The sequence below is a fragment of the Trichomycterus rosablanca genome, chromosome 4 (assembly GCF_030014385.1).
Source record: "Trichomycterus rosablanca isolate fTriRos1 chromosome 4, fTriRos1.hap1, whole genome shotgun sequence".
Taxonomy (NCBI): Eukaryota; Metazoa; Chordata; class Actinopteri; order Siluriformes; family Trichomycteridae; genus Trichomycterus; species Trichomycterus rosablanca.
Genome location: NC_085991.1, coordinates 26,214,025 through 26,235,940, shown reverse-complemented (window position 1 = coordinate 26,235,940; position 21,916 = coordinate 26,214,025). Strand labels below are relative to the sequence as shown.

General features: G+C 38.6%; 2 protein-coding genes across 4 annotated transcripts in view; one reads left to right on the top strand and one right to left on the bottom strand.

Moving 5' to 3' along the window:
* Positions 1 to 1,801: 1,801 nt before the first annotated feature.
* Positions 1,802 to 15,660, bottom strand: men1 (multiple endocrine neoplasia I). The gene is made up of 10 exons (XM_062994076.1): positions 15,609 to 15,660; positions 13,259 to 13,713; positions 11,501 to 11,709; positions 9,962 to 10,090; positions 9,829 to 9,869; positions 9,637 to 9,721; positions 8,700 to 8,836; positions 5,948 to 6,083; positions 5,674 to 5,847; positions 1,802 to 4,344 (listed from the first exon to the last, which is right to left on the bottom strand). The coding sequence occupies exons 2-10, from the start codon at positions 13,692 to 13,694 to the stop codon at positions 3,829 to 3,831; spliced, it is 1,863 nt and encodes a 620-aa protein (XP_062850146.1). The 5' UTR covers positions 13,695 to 13,713; positions 15,609 to 15,660; the 3' UTR covers positions 1,802 to 3,828.
* Positions 15,661 to 19,937: 4,277 nt separating this feature from the next.
* The window catches only part of rtn3 (reticulon 3), a 35,230-nt gene continuing 33,251 nt past the window's right edge, over positions 19,938 to 21,916 (top strand). For all 3 annotated transcript variants that reach the window (XM_062994074.1, XM_062994073.1, XM_062994075.1), the window contains exon 1: positions 19,938 to 20,186. In XM_062994074.1, the coding sequence (XP_062850144.1) occupies positions 20,102 to 20,186 (85 nt within the window). In that variant the 5' untranslated portion in view covers positions 19,938 to 20,101. The remainder of the gene's footprint in view (positions 20,187 to 21,916) is intronic.

Sequence of the window (21,916 nt, the reverse complement as noted above, 5' to 3'; positions counted from 1 at the left end):
CGCATCCTCAAGTGGAAGGTGGAGGAGTTCAAGGTGTCTAACATCCACCAGCTCCGTGATGTCATCATGGAGGAGTGGAAGAGGATTCCAGTAGCAACCTGTGCAGCTCTGGTGAATTCCATGCCCAGGAGGGTTAAGGCAGTGCTGGATAATAATGGTGGTCACACAAAATATTGACACTTTGGGCACAATTTGGACATGTTCACTGTGGGGTGTACTCACTTATGTTGCCAGCTATTTAGACATTAATGGCTGTGTGTTGAGTTATTTTCAGAAGACAGTAAATCTACACTGCTATACAAGTTGTACACTGACTACTCTAAGTTATATCCAAGTTTTATTTCTAGTGTTGTCCCATGAAAAGATATAATAAAATATTTGCAGAAATGTGAGGGGTGTACTCACTTTTGTGATACACTGTATACTGTGAATTTCCCCACTGTGGGACTAATAAAGGATTATCTTATCTTATATATATATATAGCATTTAGCAGATACTTTTATCCAAAGTGACTTACACAATGAGCTGAACACGATGAGCAATTGAGGGTTAAGGGCCTTGCTCAGGGACCCAACAGTGGCAACTTGGTGGTGGCGGGGCTTGAACCGGCAACCTTGTTTACTAGTCCAGTACCTTAACCACTGAGCTGTCACTGCTATATATAATATATATGTTATAATATATATAATTATATATATATAAGTAGCTATCAACATCTGCATGTAATCAATAACTGACTGTCACATGTCTGTTTATTTATTAGGATTTTAACGTCATGTTTTACACTTTGGTCACATTTATGACAGAAACGTTAGTTACTCACTACACAAGACTCATCAGGTCACAAGTTTATATCGAAAACAATCATGGACAATTCAGTGTCTCCAATTCACCTCACTTGCACGTCTTTGGACTGTGGGAGGAAACCGGAGCACCGAAGGAAACCCATGGCGACATGGGGAGAACATGCAAACTCCACACAGAGAGTACCTGGACTGCCCCACCTTATCAAACCTTTCTCTTATCAAATTAAGAGAAAATAAAAATAAATTGTGCTCCAGTGGGAAGTAAGAACAGAAATGAGTCTCTCCATCACGGATTAAATGCTGTAATTTCGCTGTACACGTTTCTTTTTTGGAGAGCGTCATGTCTCCTGTCTCACTCGTCTTTTTCTCAACTTTCTCCTGCACAGTCGTCTGTATCTCTCCCTTCGTTTTTTCTACGTTCGCTATCTTTCTTTTTCTTTCCACCATCGTTTCACATGTAACTCGCCTCTAACTCTCTCATCTGTCTGCACTGTAGAGTCGCTGTGTTTACCGGCTGGAATGCACAGACTTGATTGGCTGAGTGGTGTCACGTGATTGGTCTGTGCGTTTTCTCATCCGCTAAACCGCTACCGTAAAGACTACAAAAGCTGCGCCGGTTAAAATAGAAGCGCTCCGTCAGGTTTCAAATCATAACTTTCTGTTTTGGCTGTAGGTCCGGGTCCGTATGGGACAGCTTCTGGGTCCGGACCCGGACCGCGGTCCGCCTGTTAGTGACCTCTGGTCTACTCAAAATATAAGCCAACATTATCATGTGATCAGAACATGTCCTCTTAAGCGAGATAAAAAGTAACACACATTGTGCATGGCAAAATAATATAGCTCTAGTCTCTTAAGTTTACACATAAAAGTGGAATGTGTTCATAATAAAAATTACAGATTTAAAGGGACAGGTTTAAATCATATTTAAAACCAACAAAACTGCTGCACCTGATGCACTCCTAATATACAAGAATAACATACACTATGATGTCATTACAATGTGAGTTTTATTGCATTGCTGGGAGTCCTCCACCACCCAAACTACATTTGGTCAAGTGAGGGTCCCTCTGGACTGATAAATAAGTTATGGGGTTGGGTGGCAGCAGAGCAGCAAATGGGCTATGGTCATTAGAAATAAATGTATTGTCAGTGCTTAATGAGAGTATTGATACTTACTTAAACTTTTTTTAAATGTCTTTATTAGAAAAATATTTTATCAGCAGGATTAAAGAGTATTTTGTAAGCCTACTGGACTTTAAAAGCGCCTGTGTTGACATTACACACAAAAAGTCAGCAGTAAAATGAACACATTTTAGACTATAACAGCAAGAACAAATGAGGTACAAGCATCATTACGTACTAGTGTACTAGCTTGATCAAATTTGGCTAGTTGCCAAAAGGTATATGTAGAAAAGCCTAAATTAAAGAAACTTTATAAACATAGGCAATTCATAAAACAAGGTTTACATCACTTACTTAAACCACTAACTTTGGTAAAATGTGGTTTTATATTATATAATTGCTGTAAAATAACTATGTCAACAAAAATGTTAACATTTAATCTCTTACTCTTCAAGCAAATTCTTCATTTCTGTTCAAAAGTAGTCACAGGACAATTTAGTTTTCCTTGTAATAACATGTAACTCAACAGAACTGGCTGTTATCCTTTGTAAGTGTTAGGACTGTCTGAAAGAATCATCTGCTGGCTGGTGTAAAGAATAGGCCAGTGGCTTCTGAAGTGTTCGTGAAGGTTGAATCCAAAAAAATGTTTGGGAGTTCAAAGGTATCATACGAAACCCAGGGTGTACAAAAGAAGAAAATGCCAAACTCCTCCCAAGCGGTCCCCTAGAGCGAGGTATGGACCCAGGTCCCCTGGAGCTGTGTGGTATCAAGGTTACCTGCCATACCACTGTGCTGATCAAATATTTTTTTTTCAACTTTGTAATAAATCATAAAAGTGTTAATGTTTCAAGTATTCATAACCATCCCTAGACCGCTTTTAGTGAATAATGTTTTAAAAGTAAAAGACTAAATTGTTTTGGGACGGTATGGAAAACGCATATAAAAAATTCTATGTTTTTAACATTTACTCTAACGTTTATTTTATTGCAAACAGTATGAACCCAAGATCGTTCATGTTTTGTCTGGTCAACTTCATTTAATTCCTGAATTTCAGGCCTGCAACACATTCCAAAAAAGCAAGGACAGGCCAATTTAGGGCTAGTAAAGAGGTAAAAAACACCTAAATAATGCTGTGATTTCAAACAGGTGATTGTGATTGAGCAGAGCTGGTCAGAGGATCTGCAGTTTGTAGACAAGTGCATGGGAAAATTATTGAAATGTTTAAAACTAACATTCCTCAAAGAAACATTGGAAGGGATTTGCATATTTCTCCCTCCACAGTGCATATCATCACTAAACAATTCAAGAAATCTGGAGGAATTTTAGTCCGTAAAGGGCAAGGGCATAAACCTAAGCCGAATACCAGTGATCTGTAATCCCTCACACAACAATGCATCAAGAACCGAGGCAGTAGCCAGTCTGATATCCCCAATATACAATGTGTGGAGACAATGACAGCCCCGTAATTGCACACCTTAAAACATGTTTGCAGGAAGAATGGGGCAAAATAACACCCGAAACACTTCATCACGCAGTATCCTCTGTGCCAAAACATCTTTTAAGTGTTGTGAGAAGGAATGGCAACATTACAAAGTGGTAAATGCTTTTTTGAAATGTGTTGCAGGCCTGAAATGCAGGAATGGATGCATATTAACAAATAAAATAAGGTTGACTAACAAAAAATTAAATATCATACTGTCTGCAATGAAATAAAAGTCAAAGTAAATATAAGAAACACTTTTTTTTCCACTTGCATTTTCCATACCGTCCCAGCTTTTTCTGATTTGGGGTTGTGGTACGCCATTCAGGGAGCCATCAATGGGTAGTGAATTGTTATGTCCTAATAATGTTTACTCAGTGTATCTGCGCTGGGAAAAAAATGATTTAGCTAAGAATCACTTAGAGAGATTTCCGAGGTCGCTTCATAAACGACAGACTGTAGTCGCCTGCCTGTGTGGGTTTCTGCCTCTTCATTTGAACCTGTGACTGTGCTGTGAGTTGCAGTTTGATGGCGCTGGAGTTGATTTTGGCAGCAGACAGGAGCTCCTTCATTCCTTTCATCTTCTCGCTGTGAAAGGTCACTACAGGACCGCTGGACGCTACTGCTGCCTGGCTAGGGGAGGGAGAAGTAGGACTACCGGGAGAAGAGGCTTCGTTCTTGTCGTCGATCTCTTTTCCTCGAGCTCCGGTTGAGGAGCGACGGCGGCCTCCTTCTCCGCCCACTTTCTTGGCCACGCCGGGCTGGGAGGGAGGAGCTGCTGCTGCTGTAGTCGGTGAAGAGGGGCCAGGTTGGTCCTCCAATTTGGACTCGCGCCTTGGACCTCTTCTGCGGGCCTCGCGCGGATCGTCGCTGGCTTGGTCGTCTTCGTCTTGTGGTTCTAAATCTTTTGTAATAATACTGACTTTCTGTCGTACCTGAAAGCAGGAAAAATTAAATTGTTATGGTAGCAACATGGTCAAACAGTATTGCTTAGGTTGGATTTAGATATGATGGACTGTAAATGCTACAAATCATACCATGATAAATGTTAGCATAGCAATAACTTAAAGTATGGACTCAATTCCAAAAAAATTTTATGCTTTGTTCATGTTTAACACTCTCACTGTCTATCCCAATCCAATTCTGAGTTAACATTATCTGACAGTGGGCTAGACCAGGGCCAAAAGTCAAGGCAGTTTTAATCATTAATAGCATATACCGATCAGCCATAACATTAAAACCACCTCCTTGTTTCTACACTCACTGTCCATTTTATCAGCTCCACTATGAGAGCACTTCGTAGTTCTACAATTACTGACTGTAGTCCATCTGTTTCTCTGCATGCTTTGTTAACCTCCTTTCACAATGTTCTTCAAATGGTCAGGACCCCCACAGGACCACTACAGAGTAGGTATTATTTAGGTGTTGGATCATTCTCAGCGGTGGTGTGTTAGTGTGTGTTGTGCTTGTATGAGTGGATAAGACAGAGCAGCACTGATGGGGTTTTTAAACACCTCACTGTCACTGTTGGACTGAGAATAGTCCAACAACCAAAAATAGCCAGTCAACAGTGCCCTGTGGGCAGCGTCCTGTGACCACTGATGAAAGTCTAGAAGATGACCAACTCAAACAGCAGCAATAGATGAGCGATCGTCTCTGACTTTACATCTACAAGGTGGACCAACAAGGTAGGAGTGTCTAATAGAGCAGACAGTGAGTGGACACGGTATTTAAAAACTCCACCAGCGCTGCTGGGTCTGATCCACTCATACCAGCACAACACACACTAACACACCACCACCATGTCATTGTCACTGCAGTGCTGAGAATGATCCACCACCTAAATAATACCTGCTCTGTGGTGGTCCTGCACAATGAGGAACAGGGTGAAAGCAGGCTAAAAAAAAGTAAGTACAGAAACAGATGGACTACAGTCAGTAATTGTAGAATTACATAAGTGCTTCTATATGGTAAGTGGAGCTAATAAATTAATCAGTGAGTGTAGAAACAAGGAGATGGTCATAATGTTATGGCTGATAAGTGTATGTATTATACATGAAATAAAACCTTTATGCTTTGACACATTGATAGCGTGTTAAATGTTTTTTTATTATTATTATGAACCGGGACTTTCCCCATTGCGGTTTCAATATATTACCGGTTGGCATAAGAAATTAAATGAGAATTTCTTTTTGGAGTTTTGCAGAAGCCGCAGACAACAGAAAAAGTTTAGAAAACAGGAAATGTTCAGCCATGTCAGTTACCTGAGCATCAAATCGACTGAGGGACTGAACCAGAAAGGTGGCCCAGCCAACGTGTAGCACTGGTGTGGGACTTCCCTCCTCCCATTTGCAAATTCCATCATAAAAACGCAACAAGTGTGCAAAGCATTCCGAGTCCTGCAGGGCAGAGATAGCTGCAGCCTGTCTTGGCTGATCCTTTAGAATGAAAGTCAATGAAAACATTTTAAATAATATATAAATAAAATTATATACACAAGTATGTCTCAAAGTGTTCTGGCTAGTATACAATCATCACCTTTTCTGCCCCCTCAGTGCCCTCTCCTCCACTCTCTGCAGCAGCAGCAGTCTCTTTGAGGAGGGTGGGGATGACGTCATTCGCTATATCAAAAAACTCCTTGTAGATCTCTTCATCCTCACGGCAGTAGTTGTAACTGATAACAAAGAAGATCCAACGTGTGATTGGCAAATTTTAACTCCCAGAAAATGTTAATGACCTGTCATTAACACTTTCTTCTTATATTACAAAGTATTGGAGAGTGTGGTTGAGAGGTAAAGAAGGAAGTGCTGGCAGGGTGGAGTGGGTGGCATAGAGTGGCAGGAGTGATTTGTGATAGAAAGGTATCTGTCAGATTGAAAGTGAAAGTTTATGAGAAAGAAGTGATGCCTGCTATGTTGTTTGGTTTGGAGGCGTTTGTAGAACCACCATGTAAAGGGAGAAGTGGAAGGCCAAAGAGGAGGTTTACGGAGGCAGTGGTAACAGTAGAGGATGTTCTGGATGGCAAGACAGTGAGACAAATGATCCGCTAAGGCGGCCCCTAAAGGGAGCAGCTAGAATAAGACCACGACAATGGATCATATAAAAGTCTAAAGCGTATTCAATTGATCATTTTAATGAACTTCTTCAAAGGGCACTAATCCTTTACTGGGTAACTCTCACTCTCAAGTTTATTTAATCATACACACACACCTCGTGGCAATTTAAAGAAGTCAAGCAACCTCCTGCATGAAGTCTATGATGGCATGAAGGCATTTGGCAGTACATGAACCTAGCTATTGGAGGGGACACATATTAGTGCACCCTTAGTGCCAGCCCAAAGCCCAGATAAATAGGAGAGTTGTATCAGGAAGGGTATCTGGCATAAAAACTGTGAGCAGCTGATAGGAATCAATCAATCATTTTTTAAGTGGTAAAAGACTGCTAATTTCATATTTCCTCATTTTGCTCATTTCTCTTTTTTCTTGGGATGTGATCTTCCTATACTTCCAACAGACATCTCTACAAGAGATAAAAAGAAGGGTGTGAGTACCAGCAGCGACGAGTGAGAGAGTGAGAGAGAGAGAGAGAGAGAGAGAGAGAGAGAGAGAGAGAGAGAGAGAGAGAGACTCCAGTTGGACTACATCTGGGTAAAAAGGGTAAAATGTATACATAGTAAATAAAAAAAAGAAATGAACTAGTATCCTGACTGCAAGTCAGACCTCATCATACAACAACCTGTGCCCTAAAGAACTGAACTACAATCCGGACTACAAGTCAGACCTTATCATACAATAACCTGTGCCCTATAATACTCTAGTAAAAAAGCCCTTCTTGATGTGTGGAGAAGTGGCTTACTTTTTTTTTTAATAAATAATGGATGTGGATTGCTCATGCTGATTTTTAATCAGCGGTTTACAAGCTGTACCCTGTCGCACCCTTTCACTGTACGGTTTTGTGTTTTTCTCTACTTTCACATAGCTCACAATGTGCTTGAACCTCACAGATAAGTTAAATCTGGCATCATGCCATCTCATGTGCGGACACAAACCACAATTTTCTTTTATAACTGATACATTTAAGCATGACTAAAAACTGCACAATGTAGTTATACACTAAAAAAAAAAAGCACAGAATATAGATTTAAGTTTGTGAATGTAAAGTTTGTGAAGCAGTAAGCACAAGCTGATTATGTCCAAAAGGAACAGGAAGAAGGAAAACAGGAAAAGGGAAGTGGTTGGGAGGGAGCGACTACTTTGGTGTGTGTGTGTGTCAAGAACAGGCATCCTTCGGGACACATAAGGATGCCAAATGAATCTATTTTTAGTTGTGCAGTCTGGGCTTCATTTGTAGAGAGAATGAGACAAAGGTGTAGGTGGAGACTCCCCTCAGTCCTGAGGTTAATGGTACAGCCTAAATGCATACACATGGTGTCTTCTAGTAACCCCACGTCAACAAACTCCATGCTTAAGACTTTCTAATGGCACCTTAATAGTATTTTAAAACCAGATTTTTATAATAATGATAGTGGTAGGGAAGCATCTCTAAAATATTACATCAAGTAAGGTGTTCATTTAACAGACTATTGGAAATAAGCCACAGGCTTCCTGCATACAAACATGCTATTCTTTATATAACAATATGACTAAATATAGTGGCTGACTCAGAATCAAACATTTACATTTTTCCTCTCAAATGACTCATGCTTGGGGCATAAACTGCGGCAGCAGTCCAACAATCTGCCTGTTTAAGGGGGGGAAATTCGGGGTCTCTTTTTTTTTCTCTGCCGCTGAAATATGCAATCTCTGGGAGTGTCACATGGTGCTTCATGGGTCTGTGTAGGAACCCAACACTGAGGTGATAGGAAGCGGCCGCAGATTGGACATGTGTTAGAGGGGGGCATGTTGTGATCAGGCTCTCCCTGATCAAATCAGGGTTGTGCACGCAACAGCTGATTTACCATTAGGCATTGGAATTGACAGGATTGGGAGATAAAGGGAGAAAATCCAGAAAAAATGCTGCCAGCCATGGCACAAAGTGGATGGTGGATGTTGGCTGTACACACTGTTTTGCACTTTTGGAGCTTAAAATACAAACAAATTTCATGTTACATAATTTAAAGACAGAACATTTTACCAATTATCTTTCTCCTTCAAAACAAAAATGCCAGTACGTTATTACTAAGCCACAGACAAATGCTACCTCCTTCAGATACTAACCAACCGAGGCTTCAGTGTAGCAAAATATGTAATTATTTACATTTGTTTTTAGTATTCTGGTATTAGGAACGTACTCTTGCACGACAGTAGCAGCCTCGGCCCAGGCCCCCAAAGCCTCCCGTACATTCCTGTGTCTGTAATGGTATCCAGCCAGATACATGAATGGGTAGATGTGCTCATTATTGTAGTACTTCTTAGCGGACTCCACAGCCTGAAAACACAGAAATAAGAGTGTAAGTGGAGTGCCTGAAGCAAACAGAAATGTAAAAACACTGGCCAGTCAAATTCTTTGCAGTGCCTGAAATTAAAAACGTATTTAAGTGGGGAAAAACTATAACCTCCATTTATTTAGTGTAAGACAAATGAAACAGTTGATGGTTTTGTGACAGTGAGAATCTGGCTCTCCACCATGTCTGTGCTTCACATTTGACTACATCATATAAATAATTTCTCTCATTGGTGACGACAAACTGGGTCAAAGTTCAACCACATTGCACTTTAAGCTATGCATCTACACAATCAGGCATCTACACAGACATGATTGGCTGAAACAGCCTAGTCACTGGGAGGTGTACTTGTCAGTGCACTCTCGGTGCCGATCCTAAGCCCAAATAAAATAATGAAAGGATATCTGGCATAAAAACTGTGCCAAGTCTGGTATGCGGACCAGATTGATCCACTCTGTTGACCCCAGTTATTATCAGTGTTTTTGTGGCATCATCCAGCTAGAACTCCTCTTAAGTGGTCAGAAATTCTGCTCCACACTGACCGACACTAAGAAAATAAAAATGTTCTAATAGTTCATGTGTGTTTTTTGGAAACCCAATGATAATTTTTGCTATTTTTTACATCAACAGAACTTACTTTTAAGTGAGGAAACTAAACGCTTGTGTGCATGTTAAGTTTCAGGTATGTGACTGTATTCCAGTTGACAAAAAGAGGTTACATGGACATTTGCACAGCTGGTTTGACGAAATACCAATAAAAAACAAATGAACAAAGCTCTAATACCTTAAGGTGAATTGAAAAAGGTGCTCCTTTGCCAAGGGGTTCTTGATCTTCAAGATCAGCAAGCGTACCCATTGCCATTGGATACCTGCAGGAAAAAACGAACATTTAGGGCACTAAGCAGAAGTTAGTTTTCCTTGACAAGATGATGAATACAGTTGATTCAAGGATATGAATTATCTCATAGTTCCACACCTTTCTAAATCTCCTCGGTCATACAGCAACCATAAAAGCCTCTGAGAAACAAAAATAAATAAGCATTAAAAGAAACATTAAATAATATTTTACACTGCTTATTTAATTATAGAATGTATCGTATTTAGCTCACCTGTTGAAGCTGCAGGAGTTCAGAGCTGTCTGTGTGGAGATCTAAAGATGGATTGATGGCGCAAATCATGAACGCTACCTCCATATTACGATTACACTTCAGGTAGGAACCTTTCAGATAAAGCCAGCTCTAGAAAAATAAACAAGAAAAAGAAAGCTCATAATTAAATACGTCCAATATTATTGACAAAAATTCCAGTATTGCGGTTGGAAAGGGCGACTTAAAAAAATATATAATAATAATAATAATAAAATAATTGTGATGTCATTTATTAAAGATCTGTAATTAGTGAGAACAGAGTATAAGCAATATTAATGGAAGATGTCAAACCTATAGAAGTGATACAAATTATTGGTCTATATAAGTTATTAAATGATTACAATGTGTTGTGTTGGACAGATGTCTACTTTGCACTGTGGAATATTTAAGTCTTGCTGTTTTATTTTGCTACAAAATGTGAGAAAAAAGCAAAGCAAGCGATGGCTGGCTAGACAACACTAAGTACCTACAGTCTGACTTTTGATAATTAGAAATTCCACAAGATCTTCTTGTTTGCCAAGTCTTTAATCAAAGATTGACTTTTTTGTCTGTGAATAAAATGAATTTTATCAGTGAATAAAATAAAGCTGTGGTCTAGTAGCTGTACTAAACACTGAAGTAAAAGTATATGAATATTTAAATATACTTTCATATACTATATGAAACCTAAAAGCTTCTCTACAGCAGCACACTGGGCTTTCAAGGTACACCAGGCGTTAACAGAGTAAAAGTAGTAATTTATTACTGTGAAAGATGATGGCGGATTACTGTGTGATGTGAATCGTGACCGCGATTAAGCGTCACCGGCAAGTGAGGGGATACACCGGTCCATGATTGTGAGCCAGATATAAACACCCGTTTCCTCTCAAGTACGACACACTTGGAGAGAGAGAGGAGTGAGCTACAGGGCATTAAAGAAAAGAAAGGAAATCCTGGAAAAGAGAGACTGCAAAACTTTCAAGAAAACAATGTTTCTTTTTTCAGTCCAAAAGGACATATTTTAGTTGCTTGTTTTTTGTGATGTTAAATAAGTGTCACAAAGATATTCTTCATATGGGCAACAATGCTTTGTGTATTGCTTTATACTCTATTTAAAACTGCTAAAACATTATCCTTGATGCTACTACTTACCATTTTGACCTATAAAAGTGCTAATAATATAACTGAATAATTCTCATATTTTGAGTTCATACATCTTCAATACATGTGTTGTATATATATAATAAGATATTTGGATCATATATGAAACTAATGAAATATGTCCTTTTGTACTGAAAAAGGAAACACTGAAGGTTTGGCTGTCTCTCTTTTTCAGGATTTTCTTTCTTTTCTGCTCTGTAGCTCACTATGTGTGTGTGAGTGTATATATATAGAAACCGTGATTAGACACTGAGCACTCAAAGTAGTTTTTATATAAAAAAATTTAAAAATTTAAAAAATAAAAAAATTTTAAAAAATAAATAAATAAAACAAGACTATATGTAAACCAACTCATCTCACTCTCTCACTGACTCCTGCAGAGACCGTCTGGCCTCTTCTGTCCTCGTTGCCCTTGCCATGCCAAGTGACCTCAGCTGTTTCCTCGCCCTCTTTGCCAAAGATTACCCAGGCGTGGTCCTCAGAGAGGGCCAGGTGAACATCCTTCAGGCCCAGAACCTGGCATGCGGCCACCACTGCAAATGCCACACCAGAGCTGTCCAGCTTTGTGCCTGATCAGAAAGTCAGAAACCAACAAAACATAAGCAAATGCTGACTTGTGACCAAATCTATAACAAATAGGAATAATTAATTATGTTCAAATGTGATGTAGCATAGAATACAATATAGTATATGCATCATAAGAAGACAAAAAATCTATTATCAACTTTATCGAAACACTAATTTAATAACAAAATATATTCCAGTCCCAGTAAAGTTCCACGCTGACCACAATCCCAAAACAAAAATTCATTACATCACTGTTGGCACTTAAAGAATAGGCTGGAAATACAGTAAGTGCCCAAACATACAATTTACAATCACTACAAAACTCTAAAACTGCTATAAACATTACCCACTTTATTATACATTCTTTTCTATATGTTTTCCTTTTTTTTTTTCAATGTTGTCATGATTTATGTGGCAATTGATAGGCTTGATTCTATGCTTCTAAGGCACATGTGTCAAACTCAAGGCCTGCAGGCCAAATCCGGCCCGCCACGTCATTTTCTGTGGCCCGCGAGAGCTTAAAAGACATATGATTGTCTTAAAATACACAGTAAAATCATACTAAGTGACCGCATCCCGCCACTAAATGGCGGTGTTTCTTTGTTGAGAGATTTACAAATAATCCCAAAATGTACAAAAAGAGAAAATTGAAGCAGAAGGAAGGGAATTAAATGAAAGATGGGAAAGTGAATACAAGTTTGTGCTTTAAGAAGAGAAACCGGTAAGTCTCTTGTGTTATGAGGCCGTGTCTGTGGTAAAGGAGTACAATATAAATGTGGATATACATTATAAATATACAGTATAAATGTGGCATTTTCACATGAAACACAGAATTTAGCCTTTAAGAAAAACAACAAATTGTCCAAGAATTAAAGGGCAGACTGCAATCACGGCAAGATACGTTACAGTCGGCCCTTTGAGGGCCACCATAATGCCGATGTGGCCCTCTGTGATAATGAGTTTGACACCCCTGTTCTAAGGCATTAATGATTCTCTGAAACGTTAAGGAAATAAAAGAACATACTTTTTAGCTACACCTTCTGCCACAGTGTCAAAAATAATAAAAATAATTCAGTCCACTAGGTGGCACTCTAATTTCATGAGATTTTTTTTTTTGCAAAATCACCAGACAAATTCTTGGTTTGGGCCAACTAAATGTTTTATTACTTTAAAGTGTATATAAAAATAAACATTTAGATTGTAAAAGTCCAGCCATGTCATTTCATGCTACTAAACGTTATGTAAAAAGCTAGAAATTGTGATTACGCTTGTATTTGTACCTAGAAACCTGTAATAGAGACAGCACTTAGTTTGCATCTAGATCATGTTAATGTAAGCTTAGCTGATCTTTGATTCTTTGCAGCCTCTCGTATAATTAGTTGTTATCAATCCTACATACTCACTTAAATTACACCACACTAGAATCAACTTTGAGAAAAACTCAAGTTCTACTGTAGAATCACTTTACTCCAAATTAAATGTATTTACGATACAGTCTTTAGTACATTTTAAATAGCAGAAAGTTATGTAATTACAGTACACAAGCCCTACCTGTAATAAGACTGAAGAGAGACTGAATGTGGGCTCTGTCTTTGAAGTATGACCGACTCAGGCTGTTCCAAATGACATCAGAGACCTTCTTCACCAGCTCTCTGCTCGAGCCTGAGGCTGGTCTGCGGTACTGCGACAGATCGACAGCGCCACGGATCTGTGCTGTAAAGCGTTCGTGCAGGGCCGAGATTAGGTTGAGCTCTACAGTAGGAAAGCAGGAGTTGAGGCAGTCACCTTTCAAGGGCTCGAAGCGCACTCCTGGTACATTGACAGGCACAACACGGTTGACAGCCAAGAAGTGTTCTACAAAGCCAAGCACTAGAGAAAGCAAGGTCAAATCTGGTTCTGGGTTTCCAAGCTCATGTTCAAAGAGCTGCACCACTCCATCAATGCCTCGGAGAGGAAAAAGCTTCTTTTGAGCTGATTTGAGCCCCATCTCTGTTCTCTAAAATCACCTTGAGAACACAGAAGAAACATTATTAATCAATGCATCAAGGTCAGTTATTATTATAATTTGCAAATGATCCTGGAAATGATTGCTCATAAAGGTCTGATGGCTTTCATGCTGCAGCTACTTTTTTTAAATCCCAACAAAGATGGGATTTTATGGGATTTAAATCTGGAGACTGAGAAGGCCACTCTGGTCTAATAATGACTTCATTTAAAGCAAAATCTAGCTCTGCAGAAAAGGTTCGAATTTCTTATTTTCTTTGAGGGGTTGAATATTTCGATCGCATCTGTAGCTGACTTTAAAAAAGATTTTCCTGGACATATATAATACAGTAGACCCGAGTTACAAACGGTTTACCATACGAACATTTTGGGTTACGAACAATCTTTTTCAACTTAACGTACAAACAAATTTCAGAAATTCGCGAAACAAGTGACGTCACGAACAAGTTGACTCCAGCCGTCTCTCTCTCTCTCTCTCTCTCTCTCTCTCTCTCTCTATCTCTATCTATATATATATATATACACACACACAGTGAGCGAACATTTGGACAGTAGACAGTGTTTTTTTTGGTGTTTTCTTTATATTTTGTAAAATTCTATATTAAAATGGCCTCAAGAATGTGCAGAGGAAGCACAATGCTGAGAAAATGAACAAATCTATTACTATTTGTTGTGTTGTATAATTACTCTTGCCAGTAGCTGTCACTGTGTATCAGACAGAGGGGACAGTGAGTGAGAGAGAAGAAAGAATTTATTATTTCGTGCAGTTACACCTACAAAATACAACGCCATTAGAATAAAGAAGGAAATAATAGAGAAATATGACAGTTATTGTTGTTTCTGGTAGATACATTTTATTAAAAAAAGAAAGGAAATTTATTATGGTGTACGGTACAGCACACGTACTGTACTGAAATGTGATGTGTGTTGTTTTATGTACAGTACTACTGTGTATTGTTGTTTATTATTATTTATTACAGGAATGCCTATTCTATAATTTAAGATTAAAGGGAAAATATACTTGTATTTCTAACAAAAAAAATACCATTTAAGACATTAGAAAGGTTAGGTAAGGGGGTGGTTTGGGAGGTCTGGCACGAATTATTCTATTTACATTATTTCTTATGGGAAAAATAGGTTTAACTAACGAACCTTTTGACTTAAGAACATCCCTTAAGAACCAATTAAATTTGTAAGTCAAGGGTCCACTGTAGTTGGAAAGACATTTGCAGACATGTAGTTCTTGAAGTACTGGTCTCAGAACATGTCACCTTTCTATGCTTGTTTCAAACAGTACATTTATACATTTAAATACATTTACATCCTTAACCCCTAAATGTTTATAGCACAAGATCTACATTCTGAGATTGTAGGAGAAATATGGTTATTATTTATATTTATTGCTGCTGATGTGTCACTGATTAAAACAACAACCTGGTAGGTTAAGGGCTTTAAAGCAAACCATGCAAACGTAAACATGATTATCGATATTAAACACTGTAAAAATGTCAATAAATGCTGTATTTTTGCAACGTCACCCATCTCTACCTTCTACCAACAGTATTAATTCTACTCATCTATCAACAAGACGCATGTACATTAAACACACCACAGCTTAAGTTAAACACACACCTACAAACACTTCTAGTCTTGTCATTTGTACCGATATAAAAACTACACACTACACTAGCATAATTTATAACATATTGTGTTGGTTTAGTTAGCATGTTAGCTTCCACATGCTCTGTACACATGCGTTAGCAAAACTGCGCATACCAAAATATTACTTAGCATCTGTATAAAGTAAATATTCGCATGCTTATGCTTATGTATAAATTTGCATTTCCTTTCAACAATAATCAGGTTTTACTATGTAAGTCATCTATATTATACACACCTTTTCTTAAAAATTATGTCCACATGCTTTTGTTTTGTGCCCCGCTTTTGCCGCGCAACACAGTGAAATCCGACCTAGAAAAACAATAGATCAATAAACCATATTCAACCAAGAGCTGCGACACACTAAAGCCAGAGTTCAGTCCATCCATATAAACATAAATCAGGCGTACCCAATTGCTGCGGAAGAATGTATACACTTCCGGTTGAAATGACGACTTTGGGTGTGGTTTGAAAGAGCGCTAGCTTTTGTGGTGGTGTGGGAGGAGTAGAGCAACGTGGATGTGGGGTCACTAGACACCGTATGTGAGGAGTTTAGAATGTTCTCCGTTCCAAAAAACTGCATGTGTGTTGCCTGTCCCTGCTGTTGCGACAGAATTTGGCATAAACAGTATGTACTGAGTGCCAGTCCATTGCAGGGCACTAAGCACTCACCTATTGTTTAACACGCGCAGTCATAGGTACGATTTTTAGCAGTCAATCCACCTACCGCATGTTTGTAAGAGATTAGAAGGAAAAACACGGAAATCTAAAGGTTTTTTTTTTTTTTCAAACAGCGACCAAAAACGAGAATCGAACCCAGGTCCTCAGAACACGTCACAGTCCAAATTTATGCAACATATTTTTATTTATAATAATAAGCGGGATTAATTTAAAACGTTTATAGTAACATATAACATTTGAGTCCTTTTTAAAAAATGAATTTAAAGAACAATTTGTTTGTCTGTACACAATGGAGAGGACGCCAATGAATAAACAATCCTATTTAAGATGCAGTGAGTGATGAGTAATTTACTAGATTTAGTAAATTACTAACACATTGTTTGTTTGTTTGTTTGTATGTTTGTTTATTAGGATTTTAACATCATGTTTTACACTTTGGTTACATTCATGACAGGAACGGTAGCTACTCATTACACACAAGATTCATCAGTTCACAAGGTTATCACACACAGTCATGGACAATTTAGTGTCTCCAATTCACCTCAATTGTATGTCTTTGGACTGTGAGAGGAAACCGGAGCTCCCGGAGTAAACCCATGCAGACACGGGGAGAACATGCAAACTCCACACAGAAATGACCCACACTGCCCCACCTGGGGATCGAACCCAAGACCTTCTAATTACTAACATATAACCTACGGTAAAGTATGTTGTCTGTGTAGATTACACAGGATTTACATTAAACAGTAGATACTACTAAATTTAATTGTTTCTGAAATCATTTGTTAATGATGTTTTATATAGATGTTATTTTGTTCTCAGTATTTGAGTGTCTGTAGCAACATATTTATTCAAGACCATCTAAAGTATCACGACTAACAGTACATAAACTAACAGTTTAAGAACTATACTGGTCTAAAAAAGGGATTTAGTTTTATGTATCTGAGCAAGCACAACAACTAGTGATACATCATCACAGAAGGTGTAATAGAATGACAAACTTTATAGTTAAAAGAGGTGTTTACATACTTTTGGCAAAATTATATATTAAAATACTGTATTCAAATACAGTAAAAATAACACTATTATATAATTATATAATCAGCTGACCTTTGAGGTACTACTAGCACTGAAATCTTCTTTGATACATCTCTACCAGCTTTGCACAAATCTAATTTCTAATTTATTTATTTATTTATTAGGATTTTAATGTCATGTTTTACACACTTTGGCTGCATTCATGACAGAAACGGTAGTTACTTATTACACAAGATTCATCAATTCACAAGTTTAATGTCAAACACAGTCATGGACAATTTTGTATCTCCAATTCACCTCACTTGCATGTCTTTGGACTGTGGAAAACTGGAGCTCCCGGAAGAAAGCCACCATACACGGGGAGAACATGCAAACCACCCCACTTGGGGATCGAACCCAGGACCTTCTTTCTGTGAAGCGACAGTGCTGCCCACTGAGCCACATAACCTCTCAAGCCCTGTTAGATTGAATGTTCAGCATCTGGGAACTGCCATCTTCAGGTCTCTTCACTGATGTTTGATATGTTTTACGTTTGAACTTTGGCTGGGTCACACGAGGAAATCCAGAGACTTGCCCTAAAGGGTCTTGTGTTGAACTTTTTGAAGAGGATGTTTTCTTTAAGTTTGTTCTTGAATATGGTTGCATTCATCAGCTTCTCAATGCTAACCAGTCTCCCTGTCCTTGCTGCTGAGCAGCTGCCCCACACCACATTTCACCATAGGGATGGTATTAGCCAGGTAATGTGCATTCCCACATTTTTACCAGATGTGCTTGCTGTTCTGCCCAGATCAGAAAATCTTTTCCTCATGTTGCCAGAGTTCTGTACATGCTATTTCATAACTTCATTTAATGTTTTATATGCATTTTACTCATTTGTGGCTTCCATCTTACCATAGACCAAGACCTAATGTATGATGTCAAAGGGAAACCTCAGGGCCCTAAAATTTTCTAAAAATAATATTATACAGTGATATGACCTGTTGTAATTTTATCTCGATTTGGAAATTAACATTTAAATAAATACAAATCTTAACAAATAAATCCTTCATACATGTCAATTTGTGTTGGAATGTGAAGGGTGGACTTCTCACTAACTTTATGACGAGTTCCGCCTGCTTTGTAGCTGTCATATACGTTTGAAGAGTTGTGTGAGCATGAATGTGTTTTAAGCTCTGGCCCAAATCAATGTTGTGTGCGCGGTTATATTTCAACTTTTGTATTCTTTTTTTCTTATATTTAATTCTCATTTTAAAGCACTCAAGTATGTGTATTTCTTTTCTTTTTGTGAGTTACAGCACACTTTTGTTTTGCAATGAAAACATAGCATTATTAAATATTGAACTTCTTGTTCATTTATTTACTTTCAAAATAGCTTCACAAATAAAGAATTACTCAATCTCCTGGCACGGCAGCATCAGTTTGTTGGTATAAGAATGCTGAAATGTGTGTTTATAAAGTATTACGACTTTACTACTGTAATACTATGACTTTTTTCTTATTTTTACTTTTTTGAATTTTGACTTTTGATCAGCCATAACATTAAAACCACCTCCTTGTTTCTACACTCACTGTCCATTATATCAGCTCCACTTACCATATAGAAGCACTTTGTAGTTCTACAATTACTGACTGTAGTCCATCTGTTTCTCTGCATACTTCTCTAGACCTTCATCAGTGGTCACAAGACGCTGCCTACGGGGCGCTGTTGGCTGAATATTTTTGGTTGGTGGACTATTTTCAGTCCAGCAGTGACAGTGAGGTGTTTAAAAACTCCATCAGCGCTGCTGTGTTTTATTCACTCATACCAGCACAACACACACTAACACACCACCACCATGTCAGTGCTGAGAATGCCCCACCACCCAAATAATACATTTACATTTTCAGCATTTAGCAGACGCTTTTATTTAAAGCGACTTACACAATGAGCGGAACACGATGAGCAATTGAGGGTTAAGGGCCTTGCTCAGGGACCCAACAGTGGCAACTTGGTGGTGGCGGGGCTTGAACCGGCAACCTTCTGTTTACTAGTCCAGTACCTTAACCACTGAGCTATCACTGGCCAATACCTGCTCTATGGTGGTCCTGTGGGGGTCCTGACCATTGAAGAACAGCATGAAAGGGGGCTAACAAAGCATGTAGAACTACAAAATGCTTCTATATGGTAAGTGGAGCTGATAAAATGGACAGTGAGTGTAGAAACAAGGAGGTGGTTTTAATGTTATGGTTATATGGTATACATATAAAACAACAGCTGTAGGACACATTAAACTATGTATTTTTTTCAGCAATGAAGTGGGGTAAGGTTGGAGGTTGGGGGGAAGACTGACAGCTCACTACTGTATGGGGTGGTGCAGAGATGGTGTGCTGTCCAACAGGTTCTTCCATCTCTGCACAGGACGTTTAAAGGAGTGCCTGCTGGGTTCTTCCTGATCAATGGCCTTCTTATCCGGATGTCCAAGGACGACCAACATGCTCTGACTAGACAACCAACTTTAGGAAGGATCAAGGTTGTGCCAAGCGTCTTCCAGTGAGATCCTGGCAACACTCAAAGTCTGATACAGCAATTAAAATATAAAAACATAACTTGCCCTAAACTATGCTTTACCACAGTGTAATCACAGAGAGCTCTGGCTTGGTTTTTGTCCTGACAATGCAGTGTAAATCGTGAGCCCTTGATGTCACTGTATATGCAGTAGTGGTTTACTGCAGCTTTAAGGAAAGAAGCAACCTCTCACCCCAATAAACAATAATTCCCTCCCTCTCTCTCTCTCTCTCTCTCTCTCGCACTTTCTCTCCCTCTCTCCGCCCTACTTTACTTCCACCTCTCCTTTTTCCTACACTGTGTTGAAGTAGCACATGCGTGCGCAGTAGCGTCGTCCGGTCTTGGAGAGACTCGGAAACATTCCGCTGATTCGGCCCGAAACAGAAAGGAAAGAAAAGGAAAACGTTACCGAGCTACTGTAGCTTCGTTTATAATTACGTTACTTCACAAATCAGCTGCGAAACATCATGGCAGATCCGATGACACAGTCTCACCAGATATCTTCGTCACAAGGGCTGAACGATGGACACTCCAAAGACTCAAAGTTTTCCGGTAAGATTATAACACGAAATGGCGAGAGCACTTGAACGCGGCTCGGCTAATCTAATACGAATGTGCGTTATGTAATATCAACTGGTCTAAGTATGTGAGCTTGGTTTGCGATAATGGCATTCTAATAGTGTAGTCTTGTTTTGACATTACATCAGATGTGATGTCGCGTTAGGACGAGTTTATTTCTCTTTGTACAACTTAAACGTGTATAGATTTATGAAAATGCGTAGTATACTTAAGATCGTTGTGAACTTTAGTCTTCATTTATCAAATAATTAAACTGCTCTTGTTTTAAGCTTGACGGCATTAGACCTAACTTTTAATTTTAGGTCCAGAGTACAAAACTGACACATTTTTATGATCAGATCAGCTCTATACTGCACCTTCATTAATCTGCACTGCAGTGCTACTGGCATTGAACACCAACCAGCTTAAATGAGCTATGTTTGTTTACCTGAAGTAACAGTGTAGAAATGATAAACGCACGTCCTCTATTTTTTCTTAATTATCTATAAAAACATGGATTAAAAAGAAAGAAGACTGTTTGGTTCAGTGCCATGGCAGCCTCATTATAAATAGATACCATGGCCTCGTTTACCAAACCCAGGAGGCTCACAACCTCGAGTATGCTTCTTTTTCTTGTGTGCTGTCCCAATTTCACATTTGAAGATTAATTTGTTGCACACTACACCATGTTCTACACTACACACACACACACACACACACACACACACACACACACACAACTATATAACTTCATGTAACCATTTCACAGTTTACAGTTCAACTGACCTGTCACAACATACCAAAAAGTCTATATTCTATATTCTATATATCATCTCTATACACAAACAATACATTTTGATATGTACTTAATGCATAATTAAGCAATAGAACACAACAGGGAGTGTGTTATCGTGAATAACATCACGGCTGTGATTTGGTCGCAGGCACGAGCCGAAGGCAAGTGTCGTAGATCATCATAGCCGTGATGTTATTCGTGATAACACACGACCTCAAGTGTTCTATTGCTTAATTATACAACAGTTTTTACAAAATAAAGAAAGAAAATAAATCAAAGAAGCCCTGAATTTCATATTGAATATGCTTTAATATTGACAATACTTTCCGCCAAAAAGTAGTTCCACAACGAATGAGTTGCTGCTATGCAACAGTAAAAATTCCCTACCCTGCCTTAACACAGTAGGCTAAAAAAGGCATATAGTTTAACACTACAAAGTAACGCTAGTTTGGAATAAAAATAATAAGCGAATATAAATAAGCAAAGATGAAAGGAAAAGGAGAAAAAGCTAAAAATAAAATGAATTAAGAATTAAAATATAAATTTATTGCGTTATTTGTATATGTTAATCTGCACACTTCCATTCATTGTGCAGTTAGAAAAAAAAGGCTGCTCTGTAGGATGTGCATCGGCTTGTGTGCATAAAGCTTGTCATTACTGGCAACGCGTCAGCGGAGTAATACAGTTGTGGTGTGAAAAGACCGTGCTGTTATCACAAATATCAGCACAGTTAGAACGCTTCTCAACCAATCAGATTGTAAGGTCGGAACTAACTGTTGTATAATATTGGCTAAGGGATACAGTAAGCAGGTTGCTTCCATTCTTAAAATTCCAAAGACAAAGAGGGCAAAAATGACTCCCTAGTGACCTGGATTTACGCTAATACTGTAGTATTTACGCATACTGTAGAATGACATCAAGTAACCTG

What these genes read in the sequence shown, in the direction of transcription:
- men1 (XM_062994076.1), bottom strand. Translation starts at nt 13,694, where the DNA reads ATGGGGCTCAAATCAGCTCAAAAGAAGCTTTTTCCTCTCCGAGGCATT. An exon ending in AACTCCTGCAGCTTCAACAG is followed by an intron (nt 9,870 to 9,961) that starts GTGAGCTAAATA and finishes TTTGTTTCTCAG; the next exon opens with AGGCTTTTATGGTTGCTGTA. An exon ending in CTTTTTCAATTCACCTTAAG is followed by an intron (nt 8,837 to 9,636) that starts GTATTAGAGCTT and finishes CTGTGTTTTCAG; the next exon opens with GCTGTGGAGTCCGCTAAGAA.